At 55.8% G+C, this 12,165-nt stretch overlaps 2 protein-coding genes across 2 annotated transcripts; one reads left to right on the plus strand and one right to left on the minus strand.

The window, feature by feature from the left end:
* The first annotated feature begins 90 nt into the window (after positions 1-90).
* On the plus strand, positions 91-3,404 carry YRDC (yrdC N6-threonylcarbamoyltransferase domain containing). Its single transcript, XM_075522392.1, has 6 exons — positions 91-273; positions 489-684; positions 1,013-1,127; positions 1,509-1,628; positions 2,355-2,497; positions 2,848-3,404. The coding sequence occupies exons 1-6, from the start codon at positions 120-122 to the stop codon at positions 2,909-2,911; spliced, it is 792 nt and encodes a 263-aa protein (XP_075378507.1). The 5' UTR covers positions 91-119; the 3' UTR covers positions 2,912-3,404.
* A 1,220-nt stretch (positions 3,405-4,624) lies between these two features.
* Positions 4,625-7,701, minus strand: MANEAL (mannosidase endo-alpha like). The gene is given in 7 exon segments (XM_075522635.1): positions 4,625-5,108; positions 5,110-5,332; positions 6,353-6,429; positions 6,842-6,948; positions 7,361-7,410; positions 7,412-7,507; positions 7,622-7,701. Coding segments are annotated over 7 exon segments (1,050 nt in total). The 3' UTR covers positions 4,625-4,691.
* Positions 7,702-12,165: the final 4,464 nt, after the last annotated feature.

Genomic DNA, 12,165 nt, shown 5'->3' on the forward strand with positions numbered 1-12,165 from the left:
TCCCGGCCCCGCGCAGGTACCGCCCCCCCCGCCCCGCGTCGCCATGGGAGCGGCGCGGCCGCCACGCCGCCGGATGTGCGTCACCGCACCGCCCTCCGCGGGCCGGAAGCGGCTCTTGCATGCGGAGCGCGCGGCGGGCGGCGGTGGCGGCGCTGGCGCGGGCCGGGGAGGGAGCGCCGGGCCTGGGCCTGGGCCTGGGCCTGGGCCTGGGCCGCGCCTGCAGCGCCCGCCTGCTGCTGCCGCCCGGCGGCGCGGCCCAGCCGGACCCGCAAGGTGCGGGCGGGGTACCTGGTGGAGGGGGGAGGGTAGGCGGCCCGGGAGGAGCGGCGGCCCGGCGGGGAGGGGAGGGGAGGGGAGGGGAGGGGAGCGGAGCGGAGCGGAGCTAGGGCCGGCGGCGGCGTGGGCCGGCATGGCGGGAGGCCCGGGGGCGGGATGGGCGCGGGGGCGGAGGCCCCGGGCCGCCCCGCTGACCCGCCGGTGTCGGGCAGGCTGGAGGGAGGCGGTGACGGCCGCCGCCGGGGCCCTGCAGGCGGGCGGGCTGGTGGCGGTGCCGACGGACACGGTGTACGGCGTGGCGTGCCTGGCCCAGGACTCCGGCGCCGTGCGGAGCATCTACAGCCTGAAGGGGCGGAACGGGCGGAAGCCGCTGGCCATCTGCCTCGGGGACGTGGACCGCCTCTACAGGTGGGCGCGGGGGCCGCGGGCGGTGTGCGGAGCCCCCGGGGGCCGCCGCGGCTGCGCGGGTCTCCGCTCGGCTCCCAAGGCCCTTGTGCCAGGGCAGCGGCCGGGTGCGAGCCAGGCTGCCCGGGGAGCCCAGCGCCCGGCCCCGCTGCCCACGGGGGCCGGGGGCTGCCCGCGCTCGGCGCGGCCCGGGGCGGAGAGCGGCTGCGGCCGGGTTACCGGGAGCTGAGGCCGGGGAAGGGCCGCGCCGGAGCCGCCGGGCAGCGCCCAGCACCAGCGGCCCGGGCGAGGCCGTGCGCCCGCCCTCACCGCGCTGCCTCTCCCCGTGCAGGTACTGCCAGGTGAACGTGCCGGACGAGCTGCTGCGGGACCTGCTTCCAGGACCTGTGACCCTGGTCCTAAGGCGTTCGGAGGAACTAAATAAAGACTTGAACCCCTTCACGTCGGTAGGTCTTTGCCATGGCGTACATCTCGGCATTTCTGAGGGGCGGTGCGCTGGTTTTGTGTTCTGCTGTAGTAGGTTCCATTCTTACGCGTGTGCTTAGCGTGCTGAGCAGTGACTGGCGTTTTCCCGCAGCTGCTCCCTGTGCTGTCGTGCTCCCCGTGACTTACTTGAACACGGCATAGCCTAGCGTTAGGGCTGGCTTATGACAGCACGTCTCTCGTGATTGCTGGTTCAGTGGGTGTTGATGTATTGATTCTCCAGAGTATCAGCGTTCAGTACCGGTGTCATTCTCTAGAGTATCAGTACGGTCAAGAGGGCTTTAGGCAATGCAAGATTAAAAACGGTTACTGTGTGTAAAACCACGCTCTCTTCTTCCTCGTAGCTGGTTGGTGTTCGTATTCCAAACCACCCTTTTATTAGGGATTTGGCACGAGCTTGCTCTGGACCACTGGCTTTAACAAGCGCTAACATCAGCTCTCAGGCGAGCACGCTGACCGTTTCGGTAAGGCTGTTTTTGCTACTAAGTGACATTATTGTGGTAGTCTGTCAGAGCCCCAGGCTCTCGCAATTGGAAGCCAGCTTTAGCAATAAAACAAGGATTTCCCTGCTGCTATTACTTTTTTTTAATGATAGCCTCTAGCTAAAACAGCCTGCAGATATGTGGTGTGGGGTAGCTGTCTTGCTGTGATCCTCACCTTAAAAAGCGAGGAGGGCAGAGCTGAAAAGTCATATTTAAAGGCTTATACGCAGCTTTTGAAGTGGATGCCAAATCTGAAAGATGGAAATTGCTGTAGGAGGGATGGCTGTGGAATGAGGCTGCTGCTGTCTGTACAGCTCTTGCAGCCCGGTAACTAACCGTCTCTCGAGGAGATGTCTTTTTGCAAAGCTTGTGACCCTGGTGGTGGTATAGTTGGGCATAGTACCAGACACCCTGTCCTTGCCCCCAAATGTCTTGATAGACTTCTAGCTTTTTTTGTGCGCTCCTTAATAAACAGTGGTGCAGCTAAGAAGTCTTCAACCAGACAATCCTTGTGGCTCTCCTGCATGTCTGAGATAAATCTGTTCTCAGAAATCAAACCGGGATGTGTTTGTGACAGAAAAAAAGTGAGCCAACCTGACAGAGGAAGGGGAGAGACCACCTCCCTTGGCACCAGGACGTCCAGTAGTGTCTGTTAAAACACAATCACAAACCATCTTCAGGACTGTTAGCCACATCTCTTTTTTTCAGGAATTCCAAGACCTGTGGCCTCAGTTGTCCTTAATCATCGATGGAGGCCCGATCGGGGATGTCCAGAGCCCAGAGTGTCGTTTGGGGTCAACCGTGGTTGACTTATCTGTGTCGGGGAAATTCACCATCATTCGTCCTGGCTGGTGAGCACTCTTTGCTGAATGTAACTGTAGCTTTTTCTTTACTTTAAATGAAATGAAGCTTTCAAGTTAGGATGGGTTGTGTTGTGCTTCTTTTCCCATAGCAGTTAAACAACGTTAGTGTGACGGTTCAGCTTAATTACCAGCACGTTCAGAAATCCTAAAAGAGCCCTCCAAATTCTGAGCCCAGGGGACCCCTTTCTAGAAGCTTCTGTGTGAAACACTCTAGTTTCTGGAGTTCATGTTCTCCTTGATTCAAAATGCAGTACTGTGCCTAGCTGACTACTCTTTCCCAGAAAATGCAGTTTAATCCTTAAAAACCTCTTTTCTGATGGTTCTGTTTCACCCCACAGTGCACTGACATCTACAGTTGAAATCCTGAGGCAGAAGTATGGCTTGATACCAGAATCATCCTAAGACTTCAGACTCCGAGGAGACTCTGCAGAGCTGGTAAAGCTGGGCACCGTGTGCCTGCGCATTCAGGAAGTGGGCGTTCATGGCCTTGTTTAATAAGGTCGATGGGTTATGTCAAGGTGAATAAAAAAAGATTTAAAAAAAAAAAAGATAAAAAAACAGAGCAACAGTTGATGGGTATCTGTTAATTAGTATCACATCTGCTATAGTCTGAGAAACCAACCCAGATATGTATGCTGACCTCTGTGTGCTGCGGTACCATTCCCAAATGCCTCTCTGAGAGAAAAGCGAAGATGGAAAAGAGGTTTCTCGAGCTTTCATGATGTTATAGCTATGGTGTCCTCCGGCTGTTTTTCTCTGTTCTAAGTGTAATCAAAACCTACTACTGAGATGAAACTGTAAGTGCTTTTGAAAAGTATCAGTGTTCAGATGGTCCCTATCTAGACAAGAGCTGCTCAGAAAGACCTGACTTCCTCCTAATACAAAGAATGCAAACAAGCTCTTAGCGTGCTGATCTTAATTTTTTAAATGTGGACTTCCCTCTCTCGATTTTGTTCTGAAAACAGTGCTAAGCGGAAGTAAATAGGGAACGGATGAAAGTTTCCTCTGGTATTTTTTCTTCATTGAAAAGTAAAGTTTATGGAGCTGCTATTAATTTAAAAACTGGTAAGCAACCTGCATGGTTTTGTTATAAATGCTTATTTTTCGACATTGTTGTCCATTTCTCTTGATTTACTTAGGTGCTTAGCAAGAACGTGTATGGAGTCATCATGAATAGAACCTTGTTTCACATCCAGAGCTGCCACTTCTCATTTTATTGATATAGACAAGTATAAATTAACTTTATGGCTAATTTAGAAGGGTCCAAACATGGCTAAAATCACAAAAAAGGGAGAGCTACTGGGAGCCGAACTTCTTTCAAAGTGCAAATTAATGGTGTTTTCCATTAATTTCAATTTCCAAAAATGCAATGCATTTTTATTGCAAATATTTTTTCTCCTTGGTTCTAAAGGGGATAAAGCAACTTCAGATCAAAATTTTCAAAACATGGAACACTAAACAATCGGTTAACAGCTTTTAGTATAGATCACTGCATTTCCTTGGTTTCCAGCACATACAGTAGTAGTAGTACGTAGTGTCTAGTGTTCCAGCTCTAATTATCTGTAGTTATTTGGATACAGTGGACCACAGCAACAACGCCCACCACAGAGCTCCTTGGGATAGGAGAGGTTGGGTGAAGTCGAGGGTATGTAACGGCATGGCTTAGTTTCACCTACAGTAGACAATTTGGAGGAATATTTACTCCTCTTTACAGTAAGCTGACACAGAAATGCTCTGACAAGAGTTGCTAGCGGAGTGAGAGATGTGTGATCACTGCAGGCAGCGGGCCAAGGACATACAGTGAAATGCGTGCTGGAACCAGCTAATCAAGTCGAAGACCACAGAACATACACATGGTAAGGAAAACCAGATCTTTGGCCCCCAAGCCAGCACCCCTTGTGAATTCCAGAGGAGCTCTGAAAGGGTCATCTGTACTAAATGCAGAAAATTAGATTTGACTGCTGCTTGCAGATTCCCTGCTCCCTGTAACACTTCTTCCTGTGGGTCCATAGCTGGGGCTTACGCAGTCCTCGGGATACTGCAGGTGGCCGCTTGCGTTCCACAGCCTGGTTAGGCGGAAGGTTCTATGGCTGCGTCTCCTCAAGTGCTTTTTTTCTGAAGCGCTTCTCTGTGCTGCAGCTTTGTCAGCGGGACATTTTTCCGAGTAAGGCAAATCCTGAAGTCACATCAACCACTGCTCTTTCTCTTTGCTGAAATGTTCTGCCCACCGGTGAGTCAGCTCCAGGTACACGCTCGGGTGATGAGGAAGGTAGCCCAGATAAAGGTGTGTCAGCGTCGTCTTGGGTACAGCTTTCTCGATCTGGGTGCCTTCGTGCCATTTGCTGAAGGATGTGATGGAGGCGATCTCTGGCCTGACCATGAGAGCAGCCTGCAGAGCTGTTTCGTAGTACTTCCCGTTGACTCTGTTCCGAGTGTTGTGGTTGTTCCAGGGGCGAATGCTGGTGTCGACGTAGCCTGGGCCAACACTGGGGATGAACATCAGGTTGTTGAAGTCCCAGAAAGTTTTGATTGCTTTCCAGTTCTGGTGGGATGAGCCAGAAGAGAAACCATTGGACGCAAAGTATGTGTACATGCCATCCGTACCCTGCGGAGAGGATGTCGTGCTTGTGCCCCTCCTCCTCCACCAGCAGTGCTGCGAACACAGTGTTATAAGCGGTGTTGCGGAGAGAGTGGGAGCCTGATGGCGTGAGAAGGCTGGCCCAGGACTCAGCCGGTGTCAAGTAGGAATCGTAGATATAAAACAGTGGGAGACTCTTGCCAGTGCTGGTCTTGTACTTAGAAAAAGCTAGGTGTGATCTGTATCTAGAGGAGAGCACACAGCTTTTTCAGAGGCTGGGGTGGTAAGCCCTCAGCAGGCGTTTCCATTATAAGGCAAGCATGGTGTGAGACTTGGTTTGCCGTAGGGGCCTCTGTCATGGTTTAGCCCCAGCCAGCAACTAAGCACCACGCAGCCGTTCGCTCACTCCCCCCACAATGGGATGGGGGAGAGAATCAGAAGAGCAAAAGTAAGAAAACTTGAGGGTTGAGATAAAAACAGTTTAATAGGTAAAGCAAAAGCCGCGCACGCAAGCAAAGCAAAGCAAGGAATTAATTCACTACTTCCCATGGTCAGGCAGGTGTTCAGCCATCTCCAGGAAAGCAGGGCTCCATCATGCGTAACGGTTACTTGGGAAGACAAACGCCATCACTCCAAATGTCCCCCCTTCCTTCTTCTTCCCCAGCTTTATATACGGAGCATGACGTCATGTGGTATGGAATAGCCCTTTGGTCAGTCTGGATCAACTATCCTGGCTGTGTCCCCTCCCAGCTTCTTCTGCACCTGGCAGAGGACAAGAAGCTGAAAAGTCCTTGACTAGTACAGCAACAACTAAAACATCTCTGTATTATCAACACTGTCTTCAGCACAAATCCAAAACATAGCCCCATACCAGCCACTACGAAGAAAATTAACTCTGTCTCAGCTGAAACCAGGACAGCCTCCTTTCCCAGAACCTTTATCTCCATCCTCATGTGAGCGCCTGCGCCTGCTCCTTCCCTTTTTGAAAGAAAGGGTAGAGGTGCCAGCCTGCAGGTGATAAGCTTAGAAACTTCAGCAGAAGAAAGCAGTTTTGGTTCTGAAGGCAAGGTGTTGAAGTACCGGAGAAAGCAGGATTTGATTGCAACCCCTGCCCGGTGTTGCCCTCTTGGCTCGCTCTAGGCGGCTCCCTCCGCTGTGCGCTGGTTTTTGGATACTATTCTGATGCATTTAATTCAAAGTTCTGCATGCTGTTTGTGCTTAAAGCAACACGACACAGCTGGATTTAGCCTACATGAATAACTTACTTGTCCATCATGTCTTTGATATTCTTGTGCACAGTGTGGTCATCGCGCCCTTTGTATGGCTGGATATGAAAGGCAACCTTCAAAAGAGACCACGGAGATGGTTATTTTCATACCACTGGTATTCCCTTCTCTGCACCCTGACCTCCCAGAAGACCCCAGGTCTGCTGTAAAGGTGACCGTCTGTCACCTGCCCTGGGCAGGCTGGGAGGACCCGTTCACGACACCTGCAGAGTACAGCCGTGTACTCGGTGAAGTCAGGGCTTTCGCTGGTTTTCCCTAATGCTAGTAAAAAGTAAACTGAAAATCCCAATTATTAAGAGGAGGAAAAGCCCTGTATTTAGCTACTGAAAAATTGTTCCCATTGTCTTAATTGCAAGTACTCGTTTCTTTTAACGCAGCCACTGAAGCAGGAGCAGGGCCTCTGCCCAAGCACAGCATCGGCTTTGCGCTGGAGTTGAATGGCGAGTTTAAAGCAGACAAGAGCCTTACCTTTACGGTGTAGCTGTGCGCCGCGTCCAGTATGGAGGGCACAAGGCTGTCTGGCGGCTCCCCCTTGTCTGCCAGGCCCGGTGGGTGCCAGGACAGGACCAGCGCTCCTACAGCAGCATGGAACAGAGCAGGTCTCTGTCAGGTGTGTTTTGTTCTAAACTTTTCCTCTTCCCGTGCACCAGCAGTGCAGCAAAGGTTTCTCGTCGTTCTAACGCCTTAGAAGACCCGCGGTGTTTAAGCCGTGGTTACGAGACCCTGTGGGCAATGCTCCCAGCCGCTGGCTCCGAGGCGGCTGTCGGGGGCCGGGGGTGCTAGCAGCGCTCTGCGGGGCGCGGCGGGAGGTGCCGAGGGGCCCGGTGCCCGGTGATGGGCCGCTGCAGCCGCTTGAGTTGCGGCCCGGTGACACGGTGCGGGGCTCGGGGGCTGGTGCGTGCCCGTGCCTGCCGCGGCCCCCCGGGTCGGCGTCCGGGGCGAGCTCGGGGCCGCCCGCCTGCCTTGGGGGGCCGGGGCTCTCGCTGCCCGTGGCGGCGGCGCGGAGCCGGCCCGTGTGCTCGTCCGGGGGGGCGGGAGCTGGAGCCGATGTCGCCGGGCGGGCGGAGGCGGCCGCGGGGGACGCTGGCCGGGAGCCGGGGGTCCCGGTGCCGGTATCGGCCCGCGAAGCGCGGGCTGCCGTACCACGCGTAGCGGGAGGGGCGGGGTCCCGGGGGCGGCGGCGCGGGGCGCCACGGCCGTGCCCAGCACGGGGAGCGCGGCCCGGCCCGGCCCGCCCCGCCGCATCGCCCGGCCCGGCGGAGCCGCCGGCCGGGGTCCCCCAGCGCCCGCCCTGCCGCCCCCTCCCGGGCGGGGGGACCGGGGCGCATCGCCGGCGGGGCTCTCGGTGCGGGCGGCGCGGGGGCCGATCCCCCGCGGGAGCGACGATGCTCCCGGCAAGGCCGGCCCGTAGCTGGCCCCGGCACCGGCCGCGACCTGGCCGGGAGGGCGGCGGGGACGCGCGGGGGTGGGGAGGGGCAGGGGCAGGGGCTGCCGTCCGCGCTGGGTTCCCGGGCCTTGGAGCGAGCGGTTGATGAAGGACTGAGCCCATTCGAGGAAGGAAGAGCACGCTCCGGCGAACACGGAGCTGTGACTATCCGAGCTGTTAAAGGAAATAACGCTTTAATTGGGGGAATCTGTTATGCACAACTGTTACAGGCGATAAAACTCCTGCTAAATGGAAACCCAGTAATGAGAGGAACCTGTCGAGGGAACAAATTGCCTGCAAATCAGAAACAGGCTTCCGAGGTGCACCAGCAGCTTTGGGGCTTCCATTATTTCGCTTGGCTGAAGCTCAAGCTGCCCCACGGCACTGGAGCCTTCTGGCAGCGTTTCCACACGACAGCCACCCGTGCAGCGTCGTGGTCTGCGGGAGGAGTGTGGGTAAGCATGAGTGAGCTGTAGAAACAGCTAGAAGTTTGCCTTTCAGAGCTTTCTGCGGTTTTTGGCTGGATTAGATGTGTGCGGGAACTAACAGGGGGCTGGGTGCCAGGCTGGCAGCAGTGGCTCTGGGAGGACATCAGTGGAAAGGGGTGTTGGGAGAGCGGCCCGGTTCTGGCTGGTGCGCTGGGGCTCCGGCGAGGAAAGTGCCTGGCCAGCCCTGGTGTGGTCCTGTGTGCTGCTGTATTGCCTCGGGTGTGTTTTGGCCTCTCGGTTCCCTGTGACTAGTGCCGCCTGAGTTTGCCAAAGAGATCCCCTCTCTTCCTGGGGATCGCAGCGTCCTGTCTGAAGCAGCTATTTCAAGTCCTAGTCCCAGCTGTATTTCATGCTTTGCTATATGTGGAGGCTACAAGCAGCACAGAGCCAGCCCTGGAAGAGCAGCAAGGAACGTCCCCCTGCTCAGATGAGCAGTTATTTGTAAAACAGAACCTCATCTTTGTCCTCTGTCTCATCTGGGCATAGGGCACAAGTGCTGCTGGAGCCTGAACTCTGCAGGCACGGGACTTGCTCTCGGAATGCTTCATCTCTGTGTATAAATACCGTACAAATGCTGCACTCGAAGGAGTGGAGAGAGGCATCCAACTCTTACCTCTCCAGCTTCTGGATCTATTTGGTCAGAACACAAATGCAGCTCTACCTTCCTAAGGGAGCTGCTGGACCTGATTGCAGGGGTAGATCAGAAACCGTGGTGCAAATGTACTTTAGTGGCTCAGAGAGCGTAAGGCAAGCAAAAGCCTCTCCTGCTTCCCCCTTTTGTTTTTCAAATCTCTTCAAGACCGGTGTGATAATTTTGGAGGCCTGATTCATGCTTGGGGGTGACGCTCCGGTGTGTTTATTCATCAGCTCACATCTGCTTGGGCCTCTTCAGGGACTCGGTGAGCTTCGTTCCCCCTTTCCCTCTCACTTGCTGTCATCTGCTGGAGACGGGGACAGTTTTTAATCTCATTTCGTGGCTGCCAGTTGTGGGTGCAGTGAGCGTCGTGCTGAGCCAGCTAGCTCGGGGAGCTAGCGATGCTGTGTTCATAGTCTTTTTCTGAGTCATTTCTTGCATTTGCTTATGCAAAGGACGCTGCTGTTTGTGCCCTGGCGGCTGGCAGACCCTTAGCCTGAGCACGCTAGAGCCACCAAGAGCCGGCTGCGGGGCAGGAGGCAGAGGGGCTAAATACGACCGCGTTTTGATGGGCAGTTTTAAATTGCTCTATTCAGCCCGTCATCCCACAAGTAGCTGCTGTCATTTTATTTCAAATAGCTACCTTCAGGCTGCTTGCAGAGGTCAGGCTGCAGAGGGTGGATGCTCCAGGGAGGTGGGAAGAGCTTTCTCTTTCTGTATCTGGTGCCAAGGACAAGGGTACTGGACAGGAATCTGCAGACCAGTGAATTTGCTGTGACTCCTCTCCCTCTGTGAGTTCAACGCTTCTAGAAGCTGTTTTTGAAGTTTAATTTATCAACTGGCAGATGAAGGAGCTGAAGGCAGGGCAGAACCATCTAAATAAAAATTATTTGGAAGCAATGAGCAGGGGGCACGTGGTATACGAGTTGGGATCTTCAGGTCTCACAGCTACATCTAACCGGGTAAAATGGTGCTGTGGCTCAGTTTGGGTCCCCACGCTGCCCGTGTGATTTGTGTTCCAGCAGTATCACAAGGATCAGTTTTTACTGGAGTCCCATCCCTGAGCCCACCCGACTCAACCACCCTGTAGTGCAGAAGGCCCAGAAACACGAGTTCCCAAAAATTACTGCAGCGGGGCACTTCTCACTACCGCATTGCTGGAGATGATGCTTGTCCTAAAGGTTAGGACTCTCCCGCTGGCTTCCCTGATGCCTCCGCCCATACAGGTTTGTTCTCTGCGCAGCCCTGTGAGCAGAGCCGGACCTCCAGCCTTTTGCTTCCAGGGCGGCCGAGCTGCCGGAGCCGTGTCTCCCACCACTAGACAGTGCTAGGCCACGGCAGGGAGCCGTGGAGCCGGCGGCCGTACCGGCTGACGGCGCGTATGATTGCTTAAAAGCATTAATAAGCGAGTGCTGCGCTGGGGCCGTGCTGACATGGGCCGGTGTGGCGCAGATGGTGGGTTGCGTGCCGAGCTGCCCGCTGCAGGCGAGCGGCTGCCGGGGAGGGCAGGACACGGTGCTGCTCTCCTGCCTGTGCCTGGTCCTTGCAAAGCACACGCTGGGATGATTTTTCCCGGTGTCTGAGTGCCATGGAGTGGTTATGTATCTTTATTGCTCATGAGCAGCTGTCTCAGTCACTGCTAATGGACTGTAATACATGCAGAGCTGACCCCAAAATGATGTCTTCACAGAAATTGCCTGTCTGTGGAGCTTCTGCTGTAAAAGCCCAGAAGCACCAGGCTGGGTGAGTTACTGTCATCTGCAAAGTGTGTGCGTGAGGGGTCTCTGGGTGCTTCCCCTTCTCTGAGCCTTTGCTCTTACCTCGTCTTTCCAAATCAGATATCCTGCAGGACAGAGGGACCGAGGGAAATAGAAGAGGGATCGCTTCCCTTTTGTCTGCCTGCGCAGGACCCCCTCCCCTCCACGACTGCCCTGCAGTGCTGACAGGCGCTGCTCCGAGCAGAGGGCGAGAATTGGTGGAGCGGACAGAGCGGGCACAGGGGGTCCCTCCTTGGGCCCTGGCAGGCAGTGAGTGCGGGCCGTCTGTTCTCCGCAGCCCCCGGTTCGCACCGACGCTGAACAGAGCCAGAGCCGGCTGCCCCGGTGCCTGGCTTCCCCCACGGCTGTGGCGTGGATGTGAAGGCTGTTTGGGGGCTCGCTGTAACGTCTCACCACAGCGAGCGATTCTCCTACTGATTCTGCTCCCTCTGTATTTGCATGGTGAGCTTGCCCCCCCCGTCGCGTTCCTCAGCTCATCAGGTATTCATTGATCTTTGCTGGGCTCCTTCAGCACTCATTCATCACTCTCACGCCCGCCATCCACTTTCCAAATGTTTCCTATTTTTCTGGTGATGTATTTCCCTGTTCAGACAAGCTAATCTCGTGCCATCAATAACCGGGGTGCAGCTGTGCTCCTGACCTCCGCGCCGGCACAGGCACGGCGCGGGCACGCGGCTCTGCCCTGCGTGGAGGAGCCAGCCGAGCCGCAGGGACACCGAGCGACGGGCGCAGCTGCAGAGGCCTCCCGGGAGCCGCTTCCCCGGTGGCTGGGTCTCTGCTGCGGGAGGTCGTCCCTCCCCTTGGGGACTCTGAAGCGTGCAGATGGAGGTGATGCCCTTACGGCCAGGAGGTCGTACCTGGGTGGGAGGCGATGGTCTTCGAGAAGGTGAGGCAAAGCCCTGAGGCAGAGCAGCCTCGCTTGAAAGGGGCTGGCTTTGTGGTCTGCTCTGGGGTGCCCGAAGCCTCGTCTCTCTGCCACGACCTGGCGTGGCCTTTGCGAGCAGCCTTGGTGGGCAGAAAACTGGGGAAACATGTCGGCGTCTCAGCTGGTGCCTCTGCTTCTGGCTCATTCCACGCTGCTGGCATTCAGTGTCCCTGCAAGCGACAGCTTTATTGGTGCCACTAGCACCAAGAGGATGAGCCACGCGTCAGGCATGGGCGAAATGGCTGGTGCCCTTGTTCCCTTGCGGGAAATGCAGGCACTATAAATTACGTCTTTCCTCTGGCTTCTGGGTGTCTGCAGGCCGCTGTCGCTGTCAGGGTGATGTACTCAGCGCCAGCTAAAGTGACCAGCCTTTGTGTCAGCAGTCGGGCGCTGCCAGCACCTCTGGAACGCACCCGCACGGAGCAAACCCAGGCTTTGTTGCTTATTCATGTGTTCTTGGTACTTTCCAAACGGGGACCCTGCTGCTATGCTGGGTGGCTTTGTGCGAAGACTCAGTGCCAGGAACCGCGGGTGCAGCGGG

The sequence above is a fragment of the Mycteria americana genome, chromosome 21, assembly GCF_035582795.1.
Source record: "Mycteria americana isolate JAX WOST 10 ecotype Jacksonville Zoo and Gardens chromosome 21, USCA_MyAme_1.0, whole genome shotgun sequence".
Taxonomy (NCBI): domain Eukaryota; kingdom Metazoa; phylum Chordata; class Aves; order Ciconiiformes; family Ciconiidae; genus Mycteria; species Mycteria americana.

Coding starts and splice junctions, on each gene's coding strand:
- YRDC (XM_075522392.1), top strand. CDS start 120: ATGCGGAGCGCGCGGCGGGCGGCGGTGGCGGCGCTGGCGCGGGCCGGG. Junction 274..488: donor GGCCCAGCCGGACCCGCAAG/GTGCGGGCGGGG, acceptor GGTGTCGGGCAG/GCTGGAGGGAGGCGGTGACG. Junction 1,128..1,508: donor ACTTGAACCCCTTCACGTCG/GTAGGTCTTTGC, acceptor TCTTCCTCGTAG/CTGGTTGGTGTTCGTATTCC.